The following is a 25,815-nucleotide window of genomic DNA, read 5'->3' as shown; positions in this document are numbered from 1 at the left end:
CCCTCCTCGTCCCGGAAATGGTCTTTCTTGCCAGCTTAGCAACGCATCGACAAAGACGTATTTCTATCCAGCATGGTCGTGGTTGCAGTAGAAAGGAGCACTCAGGGGATCTAAACTATCGTTCCAGGAGAAGGAGATCTCTGTACTTTCTAGAACCCTCCGGCCCACCCCTTCCATTCTATGGCTCCACGCATCAGCAGCTCCTGGCCGCCTCTCAGCACCCTGTCCCCCCACCTCCCTGTGAGGAGAGAAGTCGAGGCAGGGGGCGCTGCTGGGCACAGAGCAAATAGAAGGGCTCAGAGGGCTCCGTGAAGCGAGTCAGGAGGGCGGGGGGGGCTGAAGCAAGAGAGCGGAGTGTCTGAGAGGTCCCGGAGATGAGGAAGCCCGGAGAGGTCAACCGTCCCACAGGAGGTCACGGCCAGTGGAGGGCAGAACAAAGACATTCGCTTCACACGGGAGGGTGGGGGAGGACCGGGGGACAGATACCTTGCCGTAGTCAATGACGGGCAGCTCCGTGCTGGGGAACAGATCTTGCACAATGGCGTTGAAGAGCGGCGCGTCGGCCGAGGTCAGCTTGGCAATGTTCATGTCTCGCATGGAGAGCAGCAAAACCTGGGCGGGAAAAGACGGAGCCTCGGGCCTGAGCGGCCAGGGCCTGGGTTCTCACCGGGCCCTTCCTCTCCAAAAGGGCGAGGCGCCGGGGCGAAGCTCAGGGGCAGGAACGATGCACGTTCAGCAGCACGACAGGTCACACGGGGGACAGAAGTCGGTGGGGGGGGGGCGGGGGGCGGGGATCCCAACCGGGGACAGGACCTGGAAAGCTTCGGTGAGGGCGCACGGGCCCCGTGACGGAGGAGGTTGAGTCCCAGGGGCCGTGTCCCTGACCCACCTCTTCATCAGACAGGTCGGGCTGCAGACGGCGCTTCTTGCCGGCATAGCGCAGGAGGGAGGTGAGCGCGCGCAGGCCGAAGTCGTAATGGTCCTGTCTGGACAGTTGCTGCACAGCCAGCGAGTACAGCGTGTATACCTTCTTGGCCAGGATCTGGGGAGCCGAAATGGGGGGGGGGAGCATCGAGCACCCCAGAAACCCTTCTCCTTCACGCGGGACGGTTACAGATACGGGAAGCCCGGCCCTGGGACCTGAGGCGGCCGGGATGCGCTCTGTGGACAATTCTAGCGGGAAGATCTCGGGACCGGTCCCAACGTGGGTTAGGGGCTTCACGGAGGGGAGACCTCCCTCCTCTGAGCGCTCCCGCCCCCACATCCTACCAACGACAGCCTCCGTTCCTCGTAGGATAAGCTGACTGGGAGGCTGGGGCGCTCCTCCGTCCAGGGAATAGCCCGAGAAGGGAAGTAAGAGAATTCCGAAAGGACGTCATCGGCCTACCTTGCAGTTGCCGAAGCCCTCCCCGAAGAGAATGATCTCCGCGATGAGAGTAGAGTCCGGCACCACCATGGCGATCGGGCGGAACATGGATTTAAGGTTATCAGGCAGTTCTGTGCGCCCCGCGTAGCCTGGAAAACGGCGCCATTTCTTAAGAGCCCGAGCTACTCCCCACTCAGCCCCACCCTCCCCAACCCTGGCATGCCCCACAGTCTCCCCAACTCCGACCACATGCTCTCCCCGCCCCCCACCTCGGCCCTGGCCCTGCTCTCCTAACTGTGGCCCCTTCCCTCCTTTCCGCGTGGCCCTGTTTCAAACTCCAGTCACCAGCTGACAATTTCCCATCTGTCCAAGCTCCGTGTGTGACTCACGACAGTCCTGATGGAAAATCACCGCTGTTTCGCAGACTCTTTCGGTACCTAAGCCCTTCCCGGTTTTCCCCGCGGACCCTTCCCCCGGAGCTGTTCCCAGGGAACGAGGGTCTGCATGTTGGGAGAGATTCCCTATTTCTGGGAAAGGGATGGCGGGAAGGCCAGAACTCGGGGAGCTCGCCCACTGGGAGAAGACAGAGAAGCATCTCAGAGGACCAGGGACACACATACACACGCAAGCGGCCGTCAACCCATTTAGGGAGGACGTAACATTGCCTCCCTTTCTCCCAGAAAGTCATGTGTTTACCCTTGTCTCACACTGTGTTGTCTTTAGCCACGTCTCCCTTGGCTAAACACACCGGCCTGGAAGGGGGTGGGGGCAGACACCCAGGGCTCCCCCCCAGAGCCTCAGCGGCTCTGTGGCCCACACCCCATACCGGGATTCATGGTGATGAAGATCCCACAGGACCACACCAGGTTTATTTCAAAGCCTTCAAAGTGGAAGCGGAGGAGGCTGGCGGCCAGGGCCGACAGGATGGACAGGATCTGCTGGGCCACCACCGACAGCACCTCCACGTTGATTCGGTTAAACTCATCAAAGCAGCCCCAGGCGCCGGTCTGTGGGCGGGGGGTGGGGGCAGAGTCGCTGGGAGCGAGAGACAGTACCCCACCTCCGCACACAGGGAGACGCTAGAAACTAGCACGCCCTGCCCGGAACGCTCTGATAGGTGGGGCGGCCTCTAAAACGTGTGTGCTATTGGGGTGGGCTGGGGGCCAGCGTAGCCCTGTTGTGGTTTCTGGCCACATTCCAGAACATTCCAGCAGACGGGACAGTGTCGGGGAGAGCCACAAAAGGTGTGGGTTGCAAAGGGACTGGGGCAGGGATCTTGTGAGCGCCGAGTGCCTAGCCACGCCCCAGTTGACGTACATCACCTCACTTAACACTTACAGGATCTTTCCACTTTTCAAATAAGCAAGACTCAGCCCCGAGGGAAGCTGAGGGAGGTGCAGGGACATCCCCGACCGGAAGAGCCACCCGAGGCGAGAGGCGACACGGTGTCGTCAGCCACAAAGTAGTGAACCAGACCGGCTTTCAGTTCACTCTCTGGGGCTAAACGAGAACCCGGGGCCTCTGGGGCGGGGCGGGGCGGCAGGGCACTGACCTGGGCCAGGCCCGAGTACATCCTGCCCATGGACTTATAGTCCAGGCCCTCGGAGCAGTTGACCACAATGACGTATGTGCCGAGGGCCTTGCCCAGATCCTTGATAGTCTCGGTTTTCCCCGTGCCCGCCGGACCTTTGGGGGAGCCCCCCCGATGCAGGTGCAGTGCCGTGGTCAGCGTCATGTAACACCTGAGGATGGAGGACAGGGACTATCTGACTCCCGGGAGCCCGCCCTCAGCAGGTGCTGCCCCCGCCCCAGCCCCCTGGTGGCCGCCGCGCACAGCCGACCTGTCTGTCAGGGGGGTGATGACAAGCCGGCCGGAGTTCCCCAAGTACTCGTAGCCATACTGGAATTGCGTGTTGGTCTGGCGGATCACACAGTCATCGAGGTCCTGGGGAAACGGGGCAGAGGAAGAGAGAGGTGGGCTTGGAGCCGGACAGAGACAACGACCGAGGACGTGGGGAGGCGGCGGTTAGGAGATTAGGGGTTCGGTTCAGAGTTTAGAGGGAAGGGTTTATGGCCCAGATGGAAAACAGGGGTGGGGGCTTCATGCCGCACGAACGCCCCGACCCACGGCAACAGCCGGCTGCAGCCTCTCAGGATCCCGGTCAAGCGAGGGCCCCATTGAGCACCGACTGTAGCGATGGTCAGTCCTGATTCGGGAGGCAACAGAGTTGAGCCGGCTGAGGGAACTGAGGCGGGACGGAGCGTTGGGGTGCCGGCGCGGCGGGGACCGTGGACTGAGCGGAAGCACCGGGCCTCCCGCACCTTCTCCCAGTAGAAGCGCAGCTGGCTGAGCCAGTCGAAGGAGCTGATGTCCGTGAGGCCGCTCTTATAAAGCTTCTCCAGCACATCCCGGGCATGAATTTCTATCGTCACCAGGGCCACGATCTTAAGCCGCGTGATTTTGGTCAAGTTCCCCCGGATGGCCTCTGAATACTTATTCAGCACTGACACCTGTCGGGGGGTTAGGGGGCAGAGTGGGGGGGGGGGGCAACTCAACCAAACCCCAACACGCCTCATCCCAGCCTCACACGACTTTCAGCTCCCGAAACGCCTGATCCCCCCAGCGTCCGCCAGACCTTCTTGGCTGGACTTCCGCCACCAAGCACCCTCGTTCTGACCTTGACCTCTGACTCCGGCGTTAACCCCTCCAACCCCCAGCAGGCCCACCCCATACTTGTAGGCCCCCCACCTGCTTCTTCTTCATGACCTTGAGGATCTTCTTGTCTCCCCGCTCCTTGGCCGTCAGCAAGCACTTGGTGACATCAGCCGTCCACTGGATCTGACTGGCAGTGATCACCATCTGGGGTGCACAGAGGCGGTGTCCACACCTCTGCCCCCCGCCCCCGGCCCCTTCCAGGACCCGGCGCTACTCCTGTCTCAATATCTGCCCCGAGGGACGGGCACGCGTCCAAGGGCAGGAGCTAAGGGGCCGGCGCGCAGGGAAGCCAGGCCCGAGCCCAGAACGGGGTGGGGGGGAACAAGACACAAGGTTCTGCCTTTTTCTATCTGCTGCTCCCGTGCGGCTCCGTCTTTCTCGTCTCCCCACCTGCCCAGGCCCAGCTCACCTGGCCAGCCCACTCCTTCACCCACTTGTCCCTCTTGTTGAGAAACTTCTTGAGGGCCACACGGCAGTTCCGGAGAAGGTCCCGCAGGGTCACCCTCATGGTCCGCTCCACGTCGCCAAGCCAGGACTGGGGGAGGCGAGAGGGCAGAGTGGCTGGGCCTCGGGGCTGGGGACAAGCGTCCCCAGAGGGCAGGGTCTCAGGAAACAGGACTCTGGGACTCTGGGCCCGGGGGGGACAAGCAGGATCAGGCAGCCGCTGGCCGGGCCCCTGAGGGAAGCAGAGGTGAGGGGGGGGCGGCCTGTGTGGTTTTCAGGTTCAGGGCAGAGGTCAGAGTTTTCAGGAGGCGGAGAGTGACTGATGTCCCTTCCCAGGGACGTTCCCTCCTCACGGAGCTGAGCGAACTCTCCGAGGGGAAAAGGAATCGGCCTGACGCTTCGACCCTCACCACGACTCACCTCCACGGGCCCTTCTAAGAGTACTGAGTGCAGGAAGTCCACATACTCGCCGTCACCCGAGAACATCCCCACAGCCTCCCATCTGCTGCTGGGGCCCCCAACCTGCGAAACCAGGAAGCGCTAACGGTCTGGCCTGCCCACTCCTGACATCCCCCTGGAAGGTACGTGGGCCCTTTGGGGGTGGTCTCTGCTCCTCTCCCCACCCCCCAAAATTACCAGTTCTGACAAGTCCTATCCCAGATGATCCAGAATCATGACTATCCCCCTCCTGTGTGGAGGGCACGGTCCCCTCCAAGGCCTTGACTACGGTGACATCGGCATCTGTCCCCCGCCCTCCACCCCATCCCGGCCAGCTCCCCCAACCTTCTGCATTCTCAGCAATTTGATGTTGTCAAAGCATTTTTTGAGGTGTGGCTGCACGGCCTCCGGGTTGCGGGACTGGCCCAGAATCTCCAGGAGGTCATCGTTGGACAGGAAGTAGAAGCGGGGGAAAATATGGCGCTTGGTCTCCAGATACATATCCAGAGACTTCTGAATGTCTTCCAGAATCGTGTTCATTTTGATCAGCGTGTCCAGGAGGCCTGGGGGAAGAGCAGTGAATGACATTTGCTGGCCCTTCACCATCGCCCGGAGTAGAGTTGGGGCGTCCCCCCCGTATGCACTTTGCCATCGCTCGAACGTTGGGGGACATATTGCCATATAGTGCTCGAACGTTGGGGGACTTTCGGTTTCTGGAAGCCGAGAAGTGTCTCCGAATCACTCTATCACACTTATCCCATGCTCTTCGTTAATTCATTACCGGTGTTTATTACACACTATGATGCGTTCGTACGCCAAGCATTAGTTACACGGTGTATGTGATTCTGTGAACATCACGACATCCCATCTCCCTACGGTCTTAGAACAACGGTCTGGTTCCTGCAAGGAATTCGGGGCTCTGAGGTCACCCCAAAAGCTTCTGAAAATTAAGAGACTGTTCTGCATGCACACAGTCCGGCATGTTAAGTCGTGAGAGGTAAAGGTAGATCAGACGCACGCAGTGACAGAGGTCTGCGACCACCGGGATGCCAGTGTCCCTAGAGGCGTAGCAACAGGGGCGCTAGACCGAGGGACAGACGGTGGCCATCCAAACGGCTGCTCTTCCACTAATTAGCCTGTCGGTTCACCTCACTGAGCTTTTACCTCTTTGTCCATAGAACAATCACAACACCCACCTCAAAGAACAATTCAAGGCACTAAACAAAATGGATTCAAGGGGGCACCCGGGTGGCTCGGTGGGTTGAGAGTCAGACTCTTGATTTCGGCTCAGGTCATTATCTTACGGTTCATGAGTCCGAGCCCCATGTCGGGCTCTGCGCGGACAGTGTAGAGCCTGTTGGGATTCTCAATCTCTCTCTCTCTCTCTCTCTCTCTCCCCCACCGCCCCCAAAATAAATAAACTTAAAAAAAAAAAAAAGGATTCACGTTGGCAGGTTCTCAGCAACCCTAGCTTCCTCCTAACCTTAGGTCTCCTTGTTTGCCCAATTTCTAGCTTTCTGAAGAAAGTATGAGTGCCCTGGAATCTGAACCCTGAGGGGACCCTCACACCTCCAAGAGTAGAGTCTGTGGGCTGCTGGGCATCCAAGTGGCCCGCAGAGACCGGGAGACTCCGTGGCCATGGCCGAGAGGAGTGTGGTTTTCGTCTTCAGCCCAGGGATACTTGTTTCTATGGCTTTGTTTACAAATTGTTCCAGGGGCACCTGGGTGGCGCAGTCGGTTAAGCGTCCGACTTCAGCCAGGTCACGATCTCGCGGTCCGTGAGTTCGAGCCCCGCGTCGGGCTCTGGGCTGATGGCTCAGAGCCTGGAGCCTGTTTCCGATTCTGTGTCTCCCTCTCTCTCTGCCCCTCCCCCGTTCATGCTCTGTCTCTCTCTGTCCCAAAAAAAAAATAAATAAATAAACGTTGAAAAAAAAAAAAAACAAATTGTTCCAAAATGTAATTTTGCCAATGATCCCGAATACTATCTCTAACAAATGCATGTTGTTGTTCAACTTTGCACAGCCTAATACTTGTGTTTTACCAGAATAATTGAAACTATGGTTTTTTCAATACGTACGCTCAAGGTTCTTGGGAAAATGAAAAATTGTTGGGGCACCTGAGTGGCTCAGTGAGTTAAGCATCCAACTTTGGCTCACGATTTCAGAGCTCGTGGGTTCGAGCCCCACGTCGGGCTCTGTGCTGACGGCTCAGAGCCTGGAGCCTGCTTCGGACTCTGTCTCCCTCTCTCTCTCTGCCCCTGCCCCACTCATGCTCTGTCTCTCTGAATCCCAAAAATGAATAAACCTTTTTTAAAAATTTTGTGAAATTGGCCCAAAGCAAAATAAAGAAGTTCTCCACAGCCCCTGACACAACTCTTCCCAGGATACCCGTTCTTGGTGCCCATCGCCAAACCTCACTCGCTGATTCTTTACCCCAGCCTACCACAATCAACCAGGCCCTTCTGTGTGTGCGTCTCTCCCCCACCCCCTCACCCCATCCCCATGCTTACCAAAGGATCTACAATCAAGACCAGTTAACCTGATAAACCAATTAAAGTCAAGGTAACGATGACAACAGCTAATAGTCACCAAGGGCTTACCCTGCGCCCCTGATGCGGTAAGCGCTCGATTTGCGTTACCTCATTTACCTGTATCGTCCCGTTGAGTGAACCAGCTCAGCAAAGGTTCCTGAGGCACAGTGCTAATAACTGAGCACACGCCAGACCCCGTATTGAGTATTACATACGCCTCCACGAGCCTCGCAGGAAGGCTAAGAGCTGCCGCGAGCCCCCGCCCCTGCTGCAGGGAGGAGACCGTGGCGTGGAGGAAGCCCCCCGAAACCACACTGGCTGGAAGGCAGGAGGCCGATTTTGAACTCAACTCTGACTCTGTATCCCGCTCTCTATAAGCATATAGTACACTCCACCCAAATATGAGATGAGTTAGTTTGTTTTGCTGAACTGTTATTCTAAAGCTTGGAAGAGGCAATGGTCATGGGACAGAGGCCAGGTACGACTCTCAGTCCTCTGACCGCTGAAGCATGTGGCCCTGGCTTCCACGCACAGCGGGCCCCCGCCCGGGCTCGGTCAAGACCAGAGGCCGTGGAGCTCGACAGACCTGGGTGGTGGGTGGCCCGGAGAGCATTGCTGTCCTTGTTCATGCGGTCCATGACGGATTTCCAGGTGCTGTTGATCTGGTCAAACAGGGCTGATTCACTGGGCAGCTGCTTACGGATGTCCTCTCCCAGGAAGATATTCTGAGGGGCCAAGGACTGCGGTGAGAGGCTGTGTCTCCCACACTCCCTGCTCCCAGACCAGGAGTGACAGTGGGAGGAAGAGAAGGATCCAAAGGGCAAGACGCCCTAAGTTGTGGAAGGCAAGTTGGGGTTGGGAGGCCAGATACTTGGTCCAAGAAGAAAAACGAAAAGAGAGCAAAGGCTTTTCAGGGAGGGAACTGAAGGCAAAAGGCAATCACTGAGAGTCAGATGCTCAGGGCCGAGATGGAAGAATGACTTTACAATAAATAAATAAACTTTTAAAAAAAGATATGGCACCTGGGTGTCTAAGTCGGGTAAGTGTCCAACTCTTTTTTAAAAAATTTTTTTAGGGGCGCCTGGGTGGCTCAGTCGGTTAAGCGGCCGACTTCAGCTCAGGTCACGATCTCGCGGTCTGTGAGTTCGAGCCCCACGTCGGGCTCTGTGCTGACAGCTCAGAGCCTGGAGCCTGTTTCGGAGTCTGTGTCTCCCTCTCTCTGACCCTCCCCCATTCATGCTCTGTCTCTCTCTGTCTCAAAAATAAATAAACGTTAAAAAAAAATTTTTTTTTTAATTTTTTTAATAGTTTTGTCTATTTTTGAAACAGAGAGACAGAGCACAAGCAGGGGAAGGGCAGAGAGAGGGAGAGACACAGAATCGGAAGCAGGCTCCAGGCTCTGAGCCGTCAGCACAGAGCCCGACGCGGGGCTCACACTCACCAACCGCGAGATCACGACCTGAGCTGACGTCGGACACTTAACCGACTGAGCCACCCAGGCGCCCTGTGTCCAGCTCTTGATTTCGGCTCAAGTCATGATCTTGTGGGTTTGTGGGATCGAGCTGACAGTACAGAGTCTTCTTGGAATTCTTTCTCTCTCTCTCTCTCTCTCTCTCTCTCTCTCTCTCTGTCTCTGCCCCTCTCCTGCTTGTGTGTGCTGTTTCTCTCTCTCTCTCAAAATAAATTAAAAAAAAAAAAAAAAAAGCAACGACTTCAGAGTGAGGAAATGAGGCTGGTAACAGGGCAAATGCGTCAGACCTGCAGAGAGAGAGAGAGAGGAGGAAAGGGTTTGCGGGGGCTGCTCGGGCAGTGAGTCCTGACCTCCAGGTACATCCACTGCCTCTGCACCATGAGCACCATCTCGACGGCCTCCAAAATGAGGGAGAGGCAGCGCTCCCAGTGGTCCACTTCCCTCTCAAAGGCCTTGACGAAACGGGAAGCCTTCATGCTGGACAGGGCCACCTGGTTGTCCTCCAGTGCCTGGAACACCTCCTCCGTGCCTCTGTGGGTCGGAGGGGGCAGCGGGGAGGCATCCAAATCGTAGTCCGCTCCCACCTGCCAGCCCCCGGGCCCGGTCTGCAGCCCAGGCCACACGGCCCTGCCCTCGCCCGGCACGCCGAGGCCCTGTCTACCTGAGCCGGTGATGACCCTTGTCCTTGTAGGGAGCTATATCTAGCTGAATCCCATCCCAGGTCTTGGCGATGTTCTCTAAGGCCTGCGGAAAGAAATTGGGGGACAGAGCGATCTGGTAGTTAGTCCCCAAAGGGAACAGGAATGCGGAGGGGCCATTAGATCGTGGAAAGCCTGGCACGGTGGGGGGTGTCCCGGGAGCAGGGGGGTATGGAAGGGGGCTCTGTCATACCGACTCTATAGCCAGCTCTTTGGTCGCTGAGGCGGAGATCTCCCCAATTTTCTCCACGTGCTGGTCCATCCCGAGCTCCACAATCTGCTCCAGGGTGAAGCTCTCAGATTCCTGATCGAACTCCCTCTGGACCTCTTCCCTGACCTGGTCCCAGTGCCTGCAGCCAGGGACAGGAGGTCAGACCACGAGGCCGGCCGCGAGGGCCTACTGAAAAGCGTCGGCATCAGCCCACAGGCTTCCTTGCTCCCACTGGGACAGTACGATTCTGTACATGAATTGATTCGCGATTCAACAGATATTTATTAAACAGGCCCTAAACGCAATCTTAGGCTCGGTGGGGAAATACAGAGACGGAGCTGGTGACTCTCTGGAGAGACAGCTGAGACTGACAATGGCGGGTTTACCGTCGACAACAGGCAGGGCTAGGCGTTTTGCGTGAAACAGCTCATTTAATGCTCTCGACCCATATACACGCGGACTTTTAGATCTTCCGTCTGTACGTGAGGAAACTGAGGCCAGGGGGCGTTAAGCAAGTGAAGCGGTCAAGTTGTACTTAACCACAGAATACTGGACAGTGAAGCATGGCCCAGAAACACTACAATGGACACAATGCAAAAGAAGTATGATTACTTCCTTCTAGAGGAATAGATGATTGTTAAAATGCCTCTTATAAAACCATTTATTCCATCCTCAATGGCTGCAAAGCCTTCTTCTATCATGCAATGGGTTCCGGATGCATACAAAGTGTAAAAACTTGCAAAATAAAATTATAAAGTATTAGAAGAAAGTATGGAGAAAATGCATGTGTAACTCTAGGCAGGGGAGGTGTGTTGTTTTTTTTTTTTAAGTTTATTTATTTATTTTGAGAGAGGCACAGAGAGTGCGAGTTGGAGAGGGGCAGAGAGAGAGGGAGAATCTCAAGCAGGCTTCATGCTGTCAGCACAGAGCCCAATGCGGGGCTCAAACTCACAAACTGTGAGATCATGACCTGAGCCGAAATCAAGAGTCTGACACTTAACTGACTGAGCCCCCCAAGCGCCCCAAAGGGAGGTCTTCTTAAACAAGGTCCAAAACCAAAAACTATGAAGGAAGAAAGTGATACCTTGGACTACATCAGAATAAAACCTTTTGGGGGCGCCTGGGTGGCTCAGTTGGTTAAGCGTCAGACTGTAGATTTCGGCTCAGGTCATGATCTAGAAGTTTGCGAGTTCCAGCCTCCCTGACAGCGTGGAGCCTGCTGGGGATTCTCTCTCTCTGCCCCTACCCCGCTCGCGTGCACACTTGCACATGCCCGCCCGCTCTCTCTCTCTCTCAAAATAAATAAATAAACTTAAAAAAAAAAAAAAAAAAAAGAATGGGGCACCTGGGTGGCTCAGTCAGTTAAGCGTCCGACTTCAGCTCAGGTCGTGATCTCGCGGTTCGTGGGTTTGAGGGTCACATCAGGCTCTGTGCTGACAGCTCAGAGCCTGGAGCCTGCTTCAGAGTCTGTCTCCCTCTCTCTCTCTGCCCCTCCCCTGCTTGTGCTCTGTCTCTCTCTCTCTCTCTCTCAAAAATAAATAAACGTTTTTTAAAAATTAAAAAAAAAGAATACAACCGTTTGCATGACAGAAGGTGTCAAGCAAGGTGTCTGTCACTGAGCTGTGACAGAACATGAAATGAGGGCAGACACAGCGGGAAGGAAAGACAGACGGAGCTGGAAGGCCAGAGGAGCAGGGGCAGCGATAGCGGAAAGACAGAGGACGAGGCAGGCTCTCGCGAAGGCTTCAAGGCGGTGCTTGTGTGAGGGGGCGGGGAGAGCCACACACACGGGGAGGGGACACTGAGAGGACCAGGTGATGGCGCAGGCCAGGGGCGGCCCCCAGGAGCGAAGGAGCGGCCTCACCTCTCTCTAAGGGCCGGATTTCGCAGGTCCGAGATGAGCGGCATGGTCCTCTTGAACTGCTCTATTTTCCAGCGAGTGGTTTCGATCACTTCCCAGTTGCGGTCCTGGGCAAAACAACGGAAGACGTCAGAAGCCCTGACCGCCGTCCCCGCACGGGCCCATCCCCCGGCCCTCACTCCGTCCTCCGCGCGCGCCTTGTACTCTTTGGCTAGTCTGGTGAGGCGGCGGAACAGCCCGTGGGCCGTGGTCTCCATGGCCTCTGTCTTCAGGGTCAGGAACCGGCCCGTCTTCCACTGGTTCCAGTGCTCCTCCCAGTCCCGCGTGATCTCCCAGACTTGCTGCAGGGCGTCTAGTTCCTTCACGGCCAAGGGCAGAAGATGCATTAGGTGGCAGGACTCCCCCCTCCTTCCTCCCCGCCAGACACGCGGGTCCTCTGCCCCCCTCGTTCACTCCGCATCATAGGGCTGCCTCTTCGGGTCACGTCCCTTTCTCCGCCGCCTTGCCTTAGGGGCTCGTCAAGTGACAAGCCCGGGAAAAGATCCTCAATGTCCAGGTCCGGCAGGACGGCTGGCCCCAAGAAAGAGCGTGGGGTGACGATGTGTCCACGAGGCCGCGGAGAAACGGAAGCCTCGCACTACGTTGCTGGTGGGCACTGGTCCGGCCCTTAGGCCGCAAGCTCCTTCCCCTGCCCCGTCCTCTGGTTACCACAAGGGCCCGGCCCGGCACACCACCTTCTCCAGGTTCTGCAGGTCCTTGGAGACTGGCTGTTCGATCTTGAAGATGCCCAGGTTGGAGCGGAGACTCTGTTCTTCATCCCGCATGGCATTCAGCATGGCCCGCGTTTGGGCAATCTGCTCTAGGGCGGACTGGTGCCCCACATTACTGGTGAAGGGGCCTGTGGGAGACCAGGGTGAGGCTCAGATCCCCTGCTCGAGGCCGTCGTCCCCTGGAAGGCCCGTCGCGGCTCTCCTACCTCTCTGCGGGCACATCTCCCTCTCCTCACACGAGGAGGGGAAGGAAAACAAGAGGGAAAGCAAGGCGGTCAACCTTGGCAAAAACTCTCAGACGTGGCTTGAGAAGCAGAAACGGGCAGGCCACGGGAAGGCGTGAGGAAACCAGAAACTCGGGCGCGCTCCAACCAACAGTCGGCGATGGAGGGCGCGGCCCCCACGGCAGGTGCGGCACCAAAGGCAGGTGCCAGGGCTCCTTCCCCTCCGCAGCACCGTCCTCCCTCTGCTCATCCTTGTTCCTGCCTCCCCGGGGACCTGGGCTTAGAAAGGCTGGGTCACAACAGAGGTAAGGGGAGAAGGGTCGAGAAAGGGGTACCTTTGGATTCAAAGTCTTCCAGAAGATTGTGGGCTTTCTTCTTGAAATCATCAGCCGAGTGGATGAGGCCCGTTTTGAACTTCTCCTTGTGTCTCTTTAGCATCTGCTCACTGTCCAGCAGCGTTTGTTGGAAGATGACCCACTCCCCGTTGAGGCTGTCCAGCATCTCCAGGACCTGGGGACGTCGACGAGGGGACCATGGCCCACGAGCAGGGGGTCTGCCCCTCTCACCAATGCTTTCCAGGCCTCCGTTCTGATCCTCCGGACCAGAGTCTGTGGTCAAGTTCCCCTTGCCGCGAGGCCCAAAGAAATGAAGCCACGAGCTGCCGGGCCTCAGAGAAATCCAGAAGCTGACCCAGATTATCACGGAGTTGGCTTTGGCTCTCAGGGGCCCTGGAACCTCGCACCTGCTGCCCGGCTGGCTCTTCAGCGGTCCCCTGGGACCGCACGGGGCCTGGCCCCTGGGGGCCCACGTCCCGCACGCCCCACCGCTGGTGCAGGCCCGCCCCGGCTGGACCGCACACGGGAACTCACGCTGTCCTGGACGGGCACCTCGTACTTCTCGAGGATGGCAAACTGCTCGTGGATGGGGGGGATCTGGGCCTCCATGCCGGGCAGGTGATGCTGCAGGGTCTCCAGGAGTTGCAGACTGACTCCCAGTTCCTCCAGCGTCTGGGGAGGGCGGCTGATTCTGGAGGCAGGCGGGGAGAGAGCCTGCGAGTGGAAGGGGCCGAGCCCGCCCTCCCCGCACCCCTGCCGCCCCAGCCTGTGCGCCTACTTCTCCGTGTTCTCCCTCAGGTAGGCGTGAAGCTCCAGGAGGTGCCGGGCCGCCATCTCCTTGAGCAGGGCCGTGAACTTGCCCTGCCACTCGCTGCAGTGCTGCACCAGCGAGAACTTGAGATGTGAGCAGTCCAGCAGCACAAACTGGATGTTGAGGACCGTCTCCTCCTTCTGCACGTTGTTAGCCACCTCGGCGTAGCTGCGAGGACCCACGTTCCCGCTCGTTCGGGCCGGGCCAGCGGCGGACGAACCCACGGCCCCGCGGCCAGTTCCGGTTCCAGTCTCTTACCCACCCCCCCCCCCCCAGACCCGTGTGGCAGCTCTGAGGCATCCCCCTGCTCCCGCGTCAGTGCAGCCCAGCCTTACGGCTGGGATCACGTCATTTTCCCAACCGCTGCCCCGGGGGCCGCCAGACTCCTCAGTCTGGCATTCGAGGCTTTAAAGTCGCACGAATCTGAGTTGAGCGCCCCCCCCCCCGGCTGCTCCCGGGCTCGGTGACCTCAGGCAGGTTATTTACACTGTCCTGAGCCCCGATTTCCCGTCGATCACACGGCGATGTGAACACAACCCCTACTGCTCTTGGGAGGGTGACACTGTCTGCTCGGTATAAAGCCCCCTGCACACCTCCGCTCCTGCACCTGTGTCCGAGACCGCTCGCTCCCTGCTGAACACACTCACGTGTTCCCGTCTTTATGCCTTTTGGGCGCTGTTGTCTCCGCCCGGCATGCCCTCCCCGCTGCCCACGTCTGCCTGTGGAAACCCTCCCCACTCGGGCGAGCCCAGCCTCCCGTCACCCCCTTCGCGAAGCCTCTCCTGACGTCCCGGCTGGACTCTCTCTCCTTCCACCCCGCCGCCCCAGCGCCCCGTATGCCTGAGCCACGGCCCTCACCCCCTGAAGCCTGGGTAATGAGCACCTCCGCACGGGGCTTCGGGGCCCGCGAGGCGCTTTCTCGTATACTCGATGACCTCGCAACCTTGGCAAGTAGGAAAGGGTCACACCTGCCTCCCAGGACCCTGGGGGCCCAGGGGGCACGGGCCGCCTGCCGGTTGGCGGTCTTCGCCCGGAGCGGAGGGCACGCGCTTGGGCGGCACTCCCCAGCCCAGCCCCGTGCCCGGGGCTCTGCGCCTCCCGGACACCTCGGCTCCTCACCGGGCGATGTCGGCATCAAAGGAAGACACGGGGGGGTTGAGGCGCTGGTAGCGGCGGATGAAAGAGTCCTTGTTGATCTCCCAGATCTCCCGGTACAAGTCCCAGGTCTTGAGGTAGGTCTGCAGCAGGCTCGCGTTGCTGGCCATGCCGCCGCTTATCTGGGCCTGGATCTTCCTGATGTCCTCGTCTCGCTCTTCAAGAGCGAGCAAAGCACGCCGCACTCACCTCCGCCCCAGTCCCAGAGCCCCCGGGCGTTAGTCCCCCAACTTCCGCCCACCGCGGCCCGCCCTCCGCCCTCGCCACCTTCCCCAGTCTGACCCCCACCCGGGGTTTCCCGGCCCCACGTGTCCCGAAGCGGCCCTGGCCTCTCCTGCCGGCCCCGCCCAACCCTGCCCTCCGAGCCCCTGACGCCCCTGCGCCCGGCGCCCTCCCCACCGCCCACTCACCCACGATGACGTGGATGGGGTCGCGCTGAAACTTGCGCCTGATGAGAATTTCAGGGAGGTGGCGGAAGACCGAGATGGTGGAGAAGAGGTGGCTGCCAATGTCGTTGACCACGCCCGCCAGGGTCTGCAGAGAGGGTGAGAATTCCACCTGCGGGGTGGGGGGGGAGCACAGCGGAGGCGGCCTCAGCACAGGCCGTGGAGGAGACCAGCCCCAGGACTGGCAAGGTGGAAAAACACCTCAGCACGGGCCCCCGAGGCCCTCAGGATAAAGTCGAGGCCGAGGGCCAAGTTTCAGGATTGAGGGAAACGGAAAATAAAGTTTGGAGTTGTGGAGCGGCAGGGGTAGCGGCCCCCACCTGCGCCACGCCTCCCTGTAGGTCGTTCTGGAGGATGACCAGCACTCGGAAGAGCGGGTTCGGCATGGCCTTTCCATCCCCGTTGATGGCCTTGGACAGTTCCAACAGCGACCACTTCACGTTGAGGCGCAGGGCATCCTCCATCATGCGGTCCAAGCGAATCGTGTACAGTATCCATTGCTGCTGGATCTGGCGGGGAGCGTGGGGTGGGGGCGGGGGGGACAGGGAAACCCTCAGGACACACGGGGCAGGTCCCGGGAGAGAGAACCAGCCAGCGGGGAAGGAAACGAGCCCGTAGGCTGCAGAGTCCCGAAGGAAGAAGGTTGGAAAGGTGGAAGGTTGGGCGGAACCAAGACTGGAACGGGACATCTGAGAAGCACCCACTAAGGGTAGGAGGCAGAAACCGCGAGACAGGTCCGGTGGCCCCGGCGGGGGGGGGGGGGGGGGGCTCGCTGAGCCACAAAGCCCTGGCCAGAGGACCCCCACCTCAGGGCCGTCGTTCTTGAAGACTTCGTAGGAGTTGGTCATGATGGCCACCACGTCCTGGTACAGGCCCATCAGTTTCTGCTGCACGGCCACCCGGTGCTCCCTCTGGTCCTCCTCGAACTCCAGGTCCCTGTACACCCGTTTGCCGCTGATGCGCACCAGCAGCGTCTCGGATATTTCTTGGGCTCGCCAGCCGATGGTCAGAGTGGAGGCCTTGAAGTCATTCACGATGGTCTGCACCTGTGGGCAGGCCACACCCGTGGGGGAGAGACCCACGAGACCCTCCCCGCTTAGCCCGAGCCCCCCCACCTGTCCTCTGGCTAGAGTGGCTGATGTGAAAAACAAAAACAAAAACAAGAACAAAGGACAAGTCCTTCCCTAAGCACGCTTTGCCTCTAAGCACACACACCTCTCTCTGTCTCTCCGCCACCACCCGAGACTCGGGCCCTGATGATTCACGCAGCGGCCTCTGGGTCAGCCTCGCAGACCCTCCGAGTCTCAGGACCATGACCCACCTTGCTGGCATGGATACGGCACTCCGTGATGAAGAAGGCGCTGGCCCCCTTCAAGGCCCAATGCAGTTTCTTGAGTCCAGGGCGGATCTTCTTATCCAGAAATCGGATACGTTCTTTGAAGAGGGCCTGCTCATCTGGGGACAGCACGGCGATGATCCTGTGTGCGAGGGAAGGCTGGCAGCCGGCCGGACACACGCTGCAGACCCCTCCCCCACACCAGGACACTCGGTGGAGAAATCTGAAAGTTCGCGAGCTGGGCTGTGTTTTCCAATAAAACTCTTGGCGATAATGGAAACCTTTCTACAGTTTGTGCTGTCCGGCAGGGTCACCACTAACAACATGTGGCGGTGGGGCACTTGACATGTGGCCTATGCGAGTGAACAGCTCAATTTAAAATTCTTATTTAATTCCAACTAATTAATTAAAATAGAAAGAGGGGCGCCTGGGTGGCTCGGTCGGTTAAGCGTCCAACATCAGCTCAGGTCATGATCTCACGGTTTGCGGGCTCGAGCCCCACATCGGGCTCTGTGCCGACGGCTCAGAGCCTGGAGCCTGCTTCCGATTCTGTGTCTGCCCCTCTCTCTGCCCCTCCCCTACTTGCACTCTGTCTTTTTATCTCTCTCAAAAATAAACATTAAAAAAATTTTTTTTATTTAAAAAAAAATAGAGCCGGGGCGCCTGGGTGGCGCAGTCGGTTAAGCATCCTACTTCAGCCAGGTCACGATCTCGCGGTCCGTGAGTTCGAGCCCTGCGTCAGGCTCTGGGCTGATGGCTCAGAGCCTGGAGCCTGTTTCCGATTCTGTGTCTCCCTCTCTCTCTGCCCCTCCCCCATTCATGTTCTGTCTCTCTCTGTCCCAAAAATAAATAAATGTTGAAAAAAAAATTTTTTTTTATTTTAAAAAAAAAAAAATAGAGCCAAGTGCGGCTGGTGGCCACTATACTGGACAGCGCGGTTCTAGACAGACACTCGAACTGTGGTTCCACCCACTTGGGCTTTAACCGGGCCCAGAAAGGTACCTGTCCCAGAACAAAGCCTCACTCCAGAGACAAGTACCAAGGGTATCAAGAAAAGGGTGCCAGTGTGGCCTTGATTCAATATATCTGATATGACACTGTGCTCATAATCCTAATGCCCCCAGTTTCATTCCTGGAAAAGTGACCTAGGCCCGCAATATACGTGGTCCAAGTGCCCTGTGGGGTTGCAGGGGACCCGGTTGTTTTTGCCCTCTGCTCTGAAGCTAGAAGATAAAAGCAAGGGCCAGGAGCAATCACGGGGCCATACCAGAGAATAGGAGAAAGCTTTTTGTTTTTTTTTTTTTTTTTTTGAGCCAGTAAAAGGTAAGGACAGATAGTGTAGGAGCTAGATGACATCATGGGGCAGATAAGACACAGAGGGGGCACAGAGTGCATGCGGGAGGCCACCTTACCGATTGTAGTCTCGAGCCACCAGGAGCAGGTTTTCCCGAAGAATGCGCAGGTCCTCTGCTCGCTCAGCGACATTCACCACGTAATGGGGGGTCTCAAAGAGCAGCCTTTCCCAGTAGTCGATTTCCACAAAGAGAATCAGCAGGGACCTAGGGGCAAGGGTGGGGGGAAGTAAAGCAAAGCAGCTCAAGTGCCTGACCTAGACTGGGGACCCCAGGCCCAGCTGAAGGACAGGGTAACATACTGACAGAAGGGGACATTAAGGGCCCATATGCACAATGAATGTTAAGACCCCCCCCCCCGCTTTATTTTTCCCACCCAGCAACCGGCTCTCAGGCCACTGGATCAGCACCCTCCAGAACAAAGTTTGAAAGACTATTTTCTTTCTTTTTTTTCCTGTTTTTTTTTTTTAATGTTTATGTATTTATTTTGAGAGAGAGAGAGAACATGTAGTCACACATGTGCGGGGGAGGGGCAGAGAGAAAACCAAGCAGGCTCCACGCTGTCAATGCAGAGCCCGATGCAGGGCTCAAACACACAAAACAGTGAGATCATGACCTGAGCCAAAGTCAGACACTCAACCGACTGAGCCACTCAGACTGTTTTCTGTGACCTCTGGCCAACCTGAGAGGGCAAGTCCCAAGGACAGTGATCTCAGGAGTCCCCTGAAAACAGCCCACCAGATAAACCTGAGGCTCACTGTTGATTAGCCCCACTACCTGCTCACCTGCTCAGCCGAGCATCCAATCTGCTTTCCAACTCCCTGTCCTTAAATATGGACAACCAAGGATCACAAAACATTAGTCTCTGTCCTTCCTGGCACAAGGGGCAGGGACCAAAACAAACAGAGGAAGGAAAAAACAAAAGGCAACGAGAAGGAAACGAGAGGGGACAGAGGCCACAGAAAGAAGACGGTCCACACCAAGTAAGAAAACTAAACGCAACTGTCGCTAACACCCTGAGAGAGATAAAAGATACAAAAGAATATCCGTGAAACAAAACCAAGATGCTTTAGAAGGGAACACCTAAATGGTTCTTGGAAGTTAAAGATGATAGCCGAAAACAAGCCCATTAACAATAAAACTGACAGAAATCTCTTGGAAAGTAAAGAAAAAGACACAGAGATGGAAGACAGAGAGGACTTTGCAAGGGGGGAAAAAAAGCATAGAAAACTCACCATTAGTAAGTTTTATATTACACGCTGGAATGATAATACTTGGGGAATATTGGCCTGAGTATTAAAATTGACTTCAGGGGCACCTGGGGGGCTCAGCTGGTTAAGTGTCCAACTCTTGGTTGGACTGAGCCAACTCTTTTGGCTCAGGTCATAATCTCACAGTTTTGTGAGTTCGAGCCCCACAAAAGGCTCTGCACTAACAGAGCGGAGCCAGGTTAGGATTTTCTCCCCTCTCTCTCTCTGCTCCTCCCCAACTTGTGCTCTATCTCTCTCAAAATAAACAAGCAAACTTTTTAAAACTTTGATTTCAATTGTTTCTTATTCCTTTGTTAAACACAATGCCAGAGAAATCTAAAAAACATTTTTTTTTAACGTTTATTTGTTACTGAGAGACAGAGAGAGACAGAGCATGAGCATGGGAGGGGCAGAGAGAGGAGGAGACACAGAGTCGGAAGCAGACTCCAGGCTCCAAACTGTCAGCACAGAGCCCGATGCGGGACTCCATCCCACAAACCGTGAAATCATGACCTGAGCCGAAGTTGGACGCTCAACTGACTGAGCCACCCAGGTGCCCCAAATGCCAGAGAAATTTTAATTGCATTTGTGGCCCTCCTACCCAGTGAGCTTCAACCCCTTCCCTTCCAGCCAGCCATCATTCCCAGGTCCTGTGTCCTCCACCTCGGGGATCAGCCACTCAGACTTGGCTCTGCCGGAGCCCAGCTGCCCCCCCCCCCACAGCCCTGTCCAGGGACTAGCCCTCAAGCCCTCCCAAAGGACCTGCTCTTTGACCTCACAGACACCTTCAGACCACTGACTCTGGGCTCTCTTCCCAGCTCTGTGTCCCCTCGCATCACTGCCTCCTCCACCACAGACCCTGCCATCTGTCACTTCCACCGCCCTCCTGCCATCCTCACCGGCTTGGCTGGCTCATCAGTGTAAGCCACCTGGCGGAACCCCCACCCTGGCTAAATCTGTTGTCATCCCCGCTGCGCACCCGGACGGCGGCCGAGCGAGGCGGGACCACACAGATGGGCGCGCCGAGGGCCCTCTACCCTGCATCCTGGAGGTCTCCCCGGTCTGCCCTCCCTCCTGCTGTCACACCAGAGCCTCCCCACTCTCTCAGATCTACCCCCCCACCCCCGTCTCTGTGGAAAGTCTCACCTCCTTCAGCACAGAGATCCAGGAGCCATGAGGCGAGCACTTGGTGTCCCTCCTGCTACGAAACCTACGAGCCTGAGTACTCGCATCACACACAGGGCTCCTCCCGTTTCTGACAGAAGAAGCCCTCCTCCCACCCAAGGCTGACCCTCCTCCTGGGCTCCGCGTCCTAACCCAGGGTCCTCCTGCTTCCTCGACCTGCCAGCTCTATCCGTCAACAGTCAGGGAAGGCCAAGTTCCTACAATCTTGGAAAAACTGAAACAAAACCAACACACGCACACCCACCCTCCTCTCCCCACCTGGCCCGGACTCCACCTCCTCCCGCGGGTACCGCGCCCTGCACCCCATTAACCACCCCTTTACCACACACCTTCCACACAGAACTGTCCTCGCAAACTCCTCGGTCCCCTCACCTCCACACCTGCCCGCATCAAGTCTCCCCCAGACATCTTGTCACCAAACCCTGCCGGCCCCCTCAGGCCTGGCCCTGCCTCCTCTCTCTGCAGGCCTGAACCTCATGCTGGACTCCTCCCTGCCTTGCTCTTGTCTCGCTCCTGGGCCACAGCTGTCCTTGTGGCTGCCCCACCTGTCTGTAGAAGTGTCCTTCTCTTTCTAGTGTCCCCTGGAAATACCACTCAGCTAGGCACTGGACACTCCACACTGTCTTCAGGAGCGAAGGCTCCCGGAAGTCCTGCACATCCAGCGCTCTCTCTGGGATGATCCTGTCCATGCCCAAGGCTTCAGCTGCCTTCTAGAAGCTGCTGACCCCCAGATCTATAGAGCTAACGTGAGCTCTAGGCTCGTACGCCCAATGGCCTCCTAGATATCTCCCCACCTTGCCCCAAGTGCCTTGCACACGTCCAGAAACAAGCTCATCGTGCGCTCTGCACTTGGGGTCGGGAGGGGGAGCCCCTGTCTCGGGGAACAGCGCCGTCCTGCTGCCTGAACCAGAGCCTCACCTTCCAGCATCCAACCCACCACCGACTTGGTCGGGTTTTACGGTCAAAGCAAAGTTCGGAACTTCCGCTGTCCCCAAGGCACATGTCCCCCAAGTGCGACGCTCGGTGACAGCTGACATCGGCCTAAAGTTGCGTTCAACAGCGCAAGGTCATCTAAAAGAGTCAAGGCTCCAGGCACGGGCCGCCAGGTGGGAAGGAGGGGCCCAGCCCAGCCCGAGTGCAGGGTCTGACTCTTCAAGAGAGGCCAGAAAGCCAGTTTTTATATCGAATCGCCTGCATTTTAAGCGCTGACGACTAATTCAACTGAGAAATAATTACAGATGGGAGGCTTCTGAACTGCCAGCAACGTGCTCTCCGTGAGCTGGGCCATCGCTGCCAGGGCATTTATTTCGTGCCCGTTTGTTAAAGTGGTAGCATAAGCTTTTTTTTTTTATTATTTATTTTTTTTTTATTTTTTAAAAATTTTTTTTTTCAACGTTTATTTATTTTTGGGACAGAGAGAGACAGAGCATGAACGGGGGAGGGGCAGAGAGAGAGGGAGACACAGAATCGGAAACAGGCTCCAGGCTCTGAGCCATCAGCCCAGAGCCCGACGCGGGGCTCGAACTCACGGACCGCGAGATCGTGACCTGGCTGAAGTCGGACGCTTAACCGACTGCGCCACCCAGGCGCCCCAGCATAAGCTTTAAGTACTTGTCTGTGTGCATGATACACTTCACAACAAGAAACGCTATTTGGAGGGGAAAACTATTTTAAACCGTGAGATTATTTGTAAAAGTGGCTGGGTACAAAATTCGCTTATTAAAATCGCAGTCTTCCAATAGAAAAACTGTAACCAGTTGGAAATTATCGTGGAGGAAAAGAGACCCAGGACAATTAAAGCAAGAAAAATAAAGTACAGGGCGCCCAGGTGACTCAGTCGGTTGAGCGTCTGACTTTGGCTCAGGTCATGGTCTCGTCACTTGTGGGTTCCAGCTCCTGCGTAGGGTTCTGTGCTGACAGTTCAGAGCCTGGAGGCTGGTTCGGATTCTGTGTCTCCCTCTCTCTGCCCCTCCCCCACTCGCTCTGTGTGTGTGTGTGTCTCTCTCTCAAAAATAAACGTTAAGGGGCGCCTGGGTGGCGCAGTCAGTTAAGCGTCCGACTTCAGCCAGGTCACGATCTCGCGGTCCGTGAGTTCGAGCCCCGCATCAGGCTCTGGGCTGATGGCTCAGAGCCTGGAGCCTGTTTCCGATTCTGTGTCTCCCTCTCTCTCTGCCCCTCCCCCGTTCATGCTCTGTCTCTCTCTGTCCCCAAAAAAATAAATAAACGTTGAAAAAAAAATTTTTTTAAATAAACGTTAAAAAAATAAAATAAAATAAGATAAATAAAATAATTAACGAATTAACAAGAAATATTTATATATAACATTTGTATGGAAACAAATTTTTTTTTTTAATTTTTTTTTTTTCAACGTTTATTTATTTTTGGGACAGAGAGAGACAGAGCATGAACGGGGGAGGGGCAGAGAGAGAGGGAGACACAGAATCGGAAACAGGCTCCAGGCTCCGAGCCATCAGCCCAGAGCCCGACGCGGGGCTCGAACTCACGGACCGCGAGATGGTGACCTGGCTGAAGTCGGATGCTTAACCGACTGCGCCACCCAGGCGCCCCTAAATTTTTATATGTATTATGATGTTTCTTGTTAACTGGTTATTTGGAAAAAAAACGATTTATAGACATTTTATATGGATTCAAATACATTGAAAGAAAAAATGCTATTCTTGGGTAGAAAGACTCAAATCTTAAAGATGTTCATTCTTCTTAAATTAACCTATAAATTCAACCCAATCCTTGTTCCTATAAAAATAGGCACGGAACTATTTGTGGAATTACACAGATTGATTCTCAAGTTCTTACGGGAAATAAATACTAAAAATAACCCGGAAAATTCTGAAAAGGGAGAGCAATGAGGTCAGTAAGTAAGCAGTTTGGTTCCTTCCTATGGACAGACAGACAGACAGACAGACAGAGAGACCAGAACAGAATGGTGAATCCCAAAATAGACACACAATTCCATTCGGGAATTTGTTTTATGATGTAAATGAGATCAGGTCACCTGGCCAGCCACCTGGGGACTGAACAAAAAACAACCACCCAAGTTGCCCCTGAACTTGTCTCCCTCCATCAAAATAAATTTCAAACGGATCAAACATCTAAGTGTAAAGGATAAAATACAGAAGGAAACATAGAATATTTTCAAAATAAAAAGCCTTGAATAAAAATGACCTGATTTTTAAAATCCGTGTGTTTTTTTTTCTTTCTTTCTTCCTTTCTCCTTCCTTCCTTCCTTTAAATTGCACTTTTTAATCACAGACAACAAAAAGCCCCACAATCTGAAGATGCTCTCACAAAACTCTACGTTCTGAATATTACTGAAATGTTACTTGGAAGAATATTGAGGTGAAAATTCCAGAATGTTTTGTGTCTGTTCTACAGGCAAGCACTGAAATGACAGTATGAGAAAATAATATCACATTTGAAGTTTTGCAAAGGATTATATTTTCACCTCTACGGGAGAGCAAACTTCTGGCGAGGGAAATTATTTTCAAGCAAAGGAGAGTGTCTCAAATGTGAATGAACAGTGGATTACCAGGCAGCTAAGGACAGCCTCCAAAGTAAAGGAGGTGAAAACAAAAGGAAAATTACTTTTAATCCGGCACTCCAAGTCCAGCCAAACGTCCGACAGGTAGAGGGCAGGAAACCACCGTGGTCACTCACATAAGAACTCAAAACATTTGCTTCCCACGCACCATTTCTCAGAAAGCTACTAAAGAGTGTGCTCCACCAAAACAAGGGCACAAACCAAGAGAGAGGAAGACAAGGAAATAGGAAATCCAACAGAAGAGGCTGGGGGTGGGGGGGCAGAGGGGAAGCTCCAGGCTGACCCCTGCATAGCAGGCCTTCGAAACCAAAGAGTCGTCCTACAGCAGGAGGAAAGGGAGGTCCAGCAAGGGAAACTCCCAAGAAAAACATGATGCCCACACCCCACCTTATAGTCAGGGAGGAAGGAAAAATATGGCTGGTCCCGGAGAAGTCACGGTAGTGGACGGTGTGCTAACAAAAATAGCAAGGTAATTATTAACTCCAAGAAGAGTGACACATCAGACAAGCGAGGAAAGAACTGTAACAGAAAATTCCTCGGCTCGGTGGTCAACGATACGAACAGAGTCATGTTAAGATAAACACTAGATACTGACTTAGTCAAAAATTGTAGGAGAGGGGGCGCCTGGGGTGGGGGGTGGGCTCAGTCAGCTGAGCATTCGACTTCGGCTCAGATCATGATCTCGCGGTTTGTGGGCTCGAGCCCCGCGTCGGGCTCTGTGCTGGCAGCTCAGAGCCTGGAGCCTGCTTCGGACTCTATGTCTCCCTCTCTCTCTGCCCCTCCCCTGCTCACGCTCTGTCTCTGTCTTTCTCTCTCTCTCTCTCAAATATGAATAAACATTAAAAAAATTGTAGATGGGTTAGAGGTTAGGATAGAGGGCTACAAACATATGTGGGAACATTTCGAGCTGCATAAGCATATCTTCCTCTGTTTTTCAAGCTGGAGGCCCTGAATTTGTCTCCCTAAACATCACAGCCAGCCCGCTTGAGCACGTACCACCCACTAGCGCATCAAAATGTTTCATTTCCTCATCTTGACAAGATTTTTTTCAAAAAATTTTAACCTGTATTTATTTTTGAGAGAGAGAAAGCGGGGGGGCAGAGAGAGAGGGAGACACAGAATCTGAAACAGGCTCCAGGCTCCGAGCTGTCAGCACAGAGCCCGACGCGGGGCTCAAACCCACTCACCACGAGATCATAATCTGAACTGAAATCAAGAGTCAGACACTTAACCAACTGAACCACCCAGGAGCCCCTGACAAAGAAAATTTCTTAAAAAAAAAAAAAAAAACTAGTCTGGGAAATTATTTCTGTATAATATTTCATAATTCATCCTCGAAGCAGTGGTCAGGCAGTAGAGGCAGGAAAGTGAGGCCAGCCGAGGCTAGTGCTGACAGCCCAGAATGAACTGACCCCGGAGAGAAGGCCCCGCGTGGCTGGGAGGAAAGGAGGAAGTCAAAGCCCGACACCCGGAACACTGACAGACGTCCGTGGCCCCCGTCCTGCTCTGGGGACACCGCGCTGCACAGAGGCATCTGCCGTGTATACTGTGATAACACAGCTCTCTTCAGCCAGGGGACAGGCGGCATCTGGGATATGTTTGGGTTAAGTGCAGTCTGCAAGGCTGGTCCGGCCATAAAACATCAGCCAAAGCTAAT

The 25,815-nt window shown here is 55.6% G+C and overlaps 1 protein-coding gene across 1 annotated transcript in view; it reads right to left on the bottom strand.

The window, feature by feature from the left end:
- DNAH2 (dynein axonemal heavy chain 2) overlaps nucleotides 1-25,815 on the bottom strand; it is an 84,611-nt gene that overhangs the window by 30,145 nt on the left and 28,651 nt on the right. Inside the window, exons 15-41 of the mRNA XM_086686540.1 lie at nucleotides 18,225-18,371; nucleotides 16,798-16,954; nucleotides 16,283-16,522; nucleotides 15,797-15,985; nucleotides 15,441-15,588; nucleotides 14,995-15,187; nucleotides 13,843-14,043; nucleotides 13,599-13,755; nucleotides 13,065-13,239; nucleotides 12,470-12,633; nucleotides 11,933-12,094; nucleotides 11,739-11,842; nucleotides 9,857-10,013; nucleotides 9,627-9,709; nucleotides 9,316-9,496; nucleotides 8,081-8,219; nucleotides 5,310-5,527; nucleotides 4,947-5,048; nucleotides 4,492-4,617; nucleotides 4,116-4,226; nucleotides 3,689-3,877; nucleotides 3,208-3,311; nucleotides 2,919-3,108; nucleotides 2,193-2,373; nucleotides 1,388-1,515; nucleotides 890-1,042; nucleotides 487-612 (exon numbers count right to left, since the gene is read on the bottom strand). Coding sequence (XP_086542666.1) covers nucleotides 487-612; nucleotides 890-1,042; nucleotides 1,388-1,515; nucleotides 2,193-2,373; nucleotides 2,919-3,108; nucleotides 3,208-3,311; nucleotides 3,689-3,877; nucleotides 4,116-4,226; nucleotides 4,492-4,617; nucleotides 4,947-5,048; nucleotides 5,310-5,527; nucleotides 8,081-8,219; nucleotides 9,316-9,496; nucleotides 9,627-9,709; nucleotides 9,857-10,013; nucleotides 11,739-11,842; nucleotides 11,933-12,094; nucleotides 12,470-12,633; nucleotides 13,065-13,239; nucleotides 13,599-13,755; nucleotides 13,843-14,043; nucleotides 14,995-15,187; nucleotides 15,441-15,588; nucleotides 15,797-15,985; nucleotides 16,283-16,522; nucleotides 16,798-16,954; nucleotides 18,225-18,371 — 4,225 coding nt within the window. The remainder of the gene's footprint in view (nucleotides 1-486; nucleotides 613-889; nucleotides 1,043-1,387; nucleotides 1,516-2,192; nucleotides 2,374-2,918; nucleotides 3,109-3,207; nucleotides 3,312-3,688; nucleotides 3,878-4,115; nucleotides 4,227-4,491; nucleotides 4,618-4,946; nucleotides 5,049-5,309; nucleotides 5,528-8,080; nucleotides 8,220-9,315; nucleotides 9,497-9,626; nucleotides 9,710-9,856; nucleotides 10,014-11,738; nucleotides 11,843-11,932; nucleotides 12,095-12,469; nucleotides 12,634-13,064; nucleotides 13,240-13,598; nucleotides 13,756-13,842; nucleotides 14,044-14,994; nucleotides 15,188-15,440; nucleotides 15,589-15,796; nucleotides 15,986-16,282; nucleotides 16,523-16,797; nucleotides 16,955-18,224; nucleotides 18,372-25,815) is intronic.

The sequence above is a fragment of the Puma concolor genome, chromosome E1 (assembly GCF_028749965.1).
Source record: "Puma concolor isolate L17-30 chromosome E1, mPumCon1.1.hap2, whole genome shotgun sequence".
NCBI lineage: Eukaryota > Metazoa > Chordata > Mammalia > Carnivora > Felidae > Puma > Puma concolor.
Note: the sequence above shows the minus strand (reverse complement) of the source record. Positions and strands in the feature narration are given on the sequence as shown.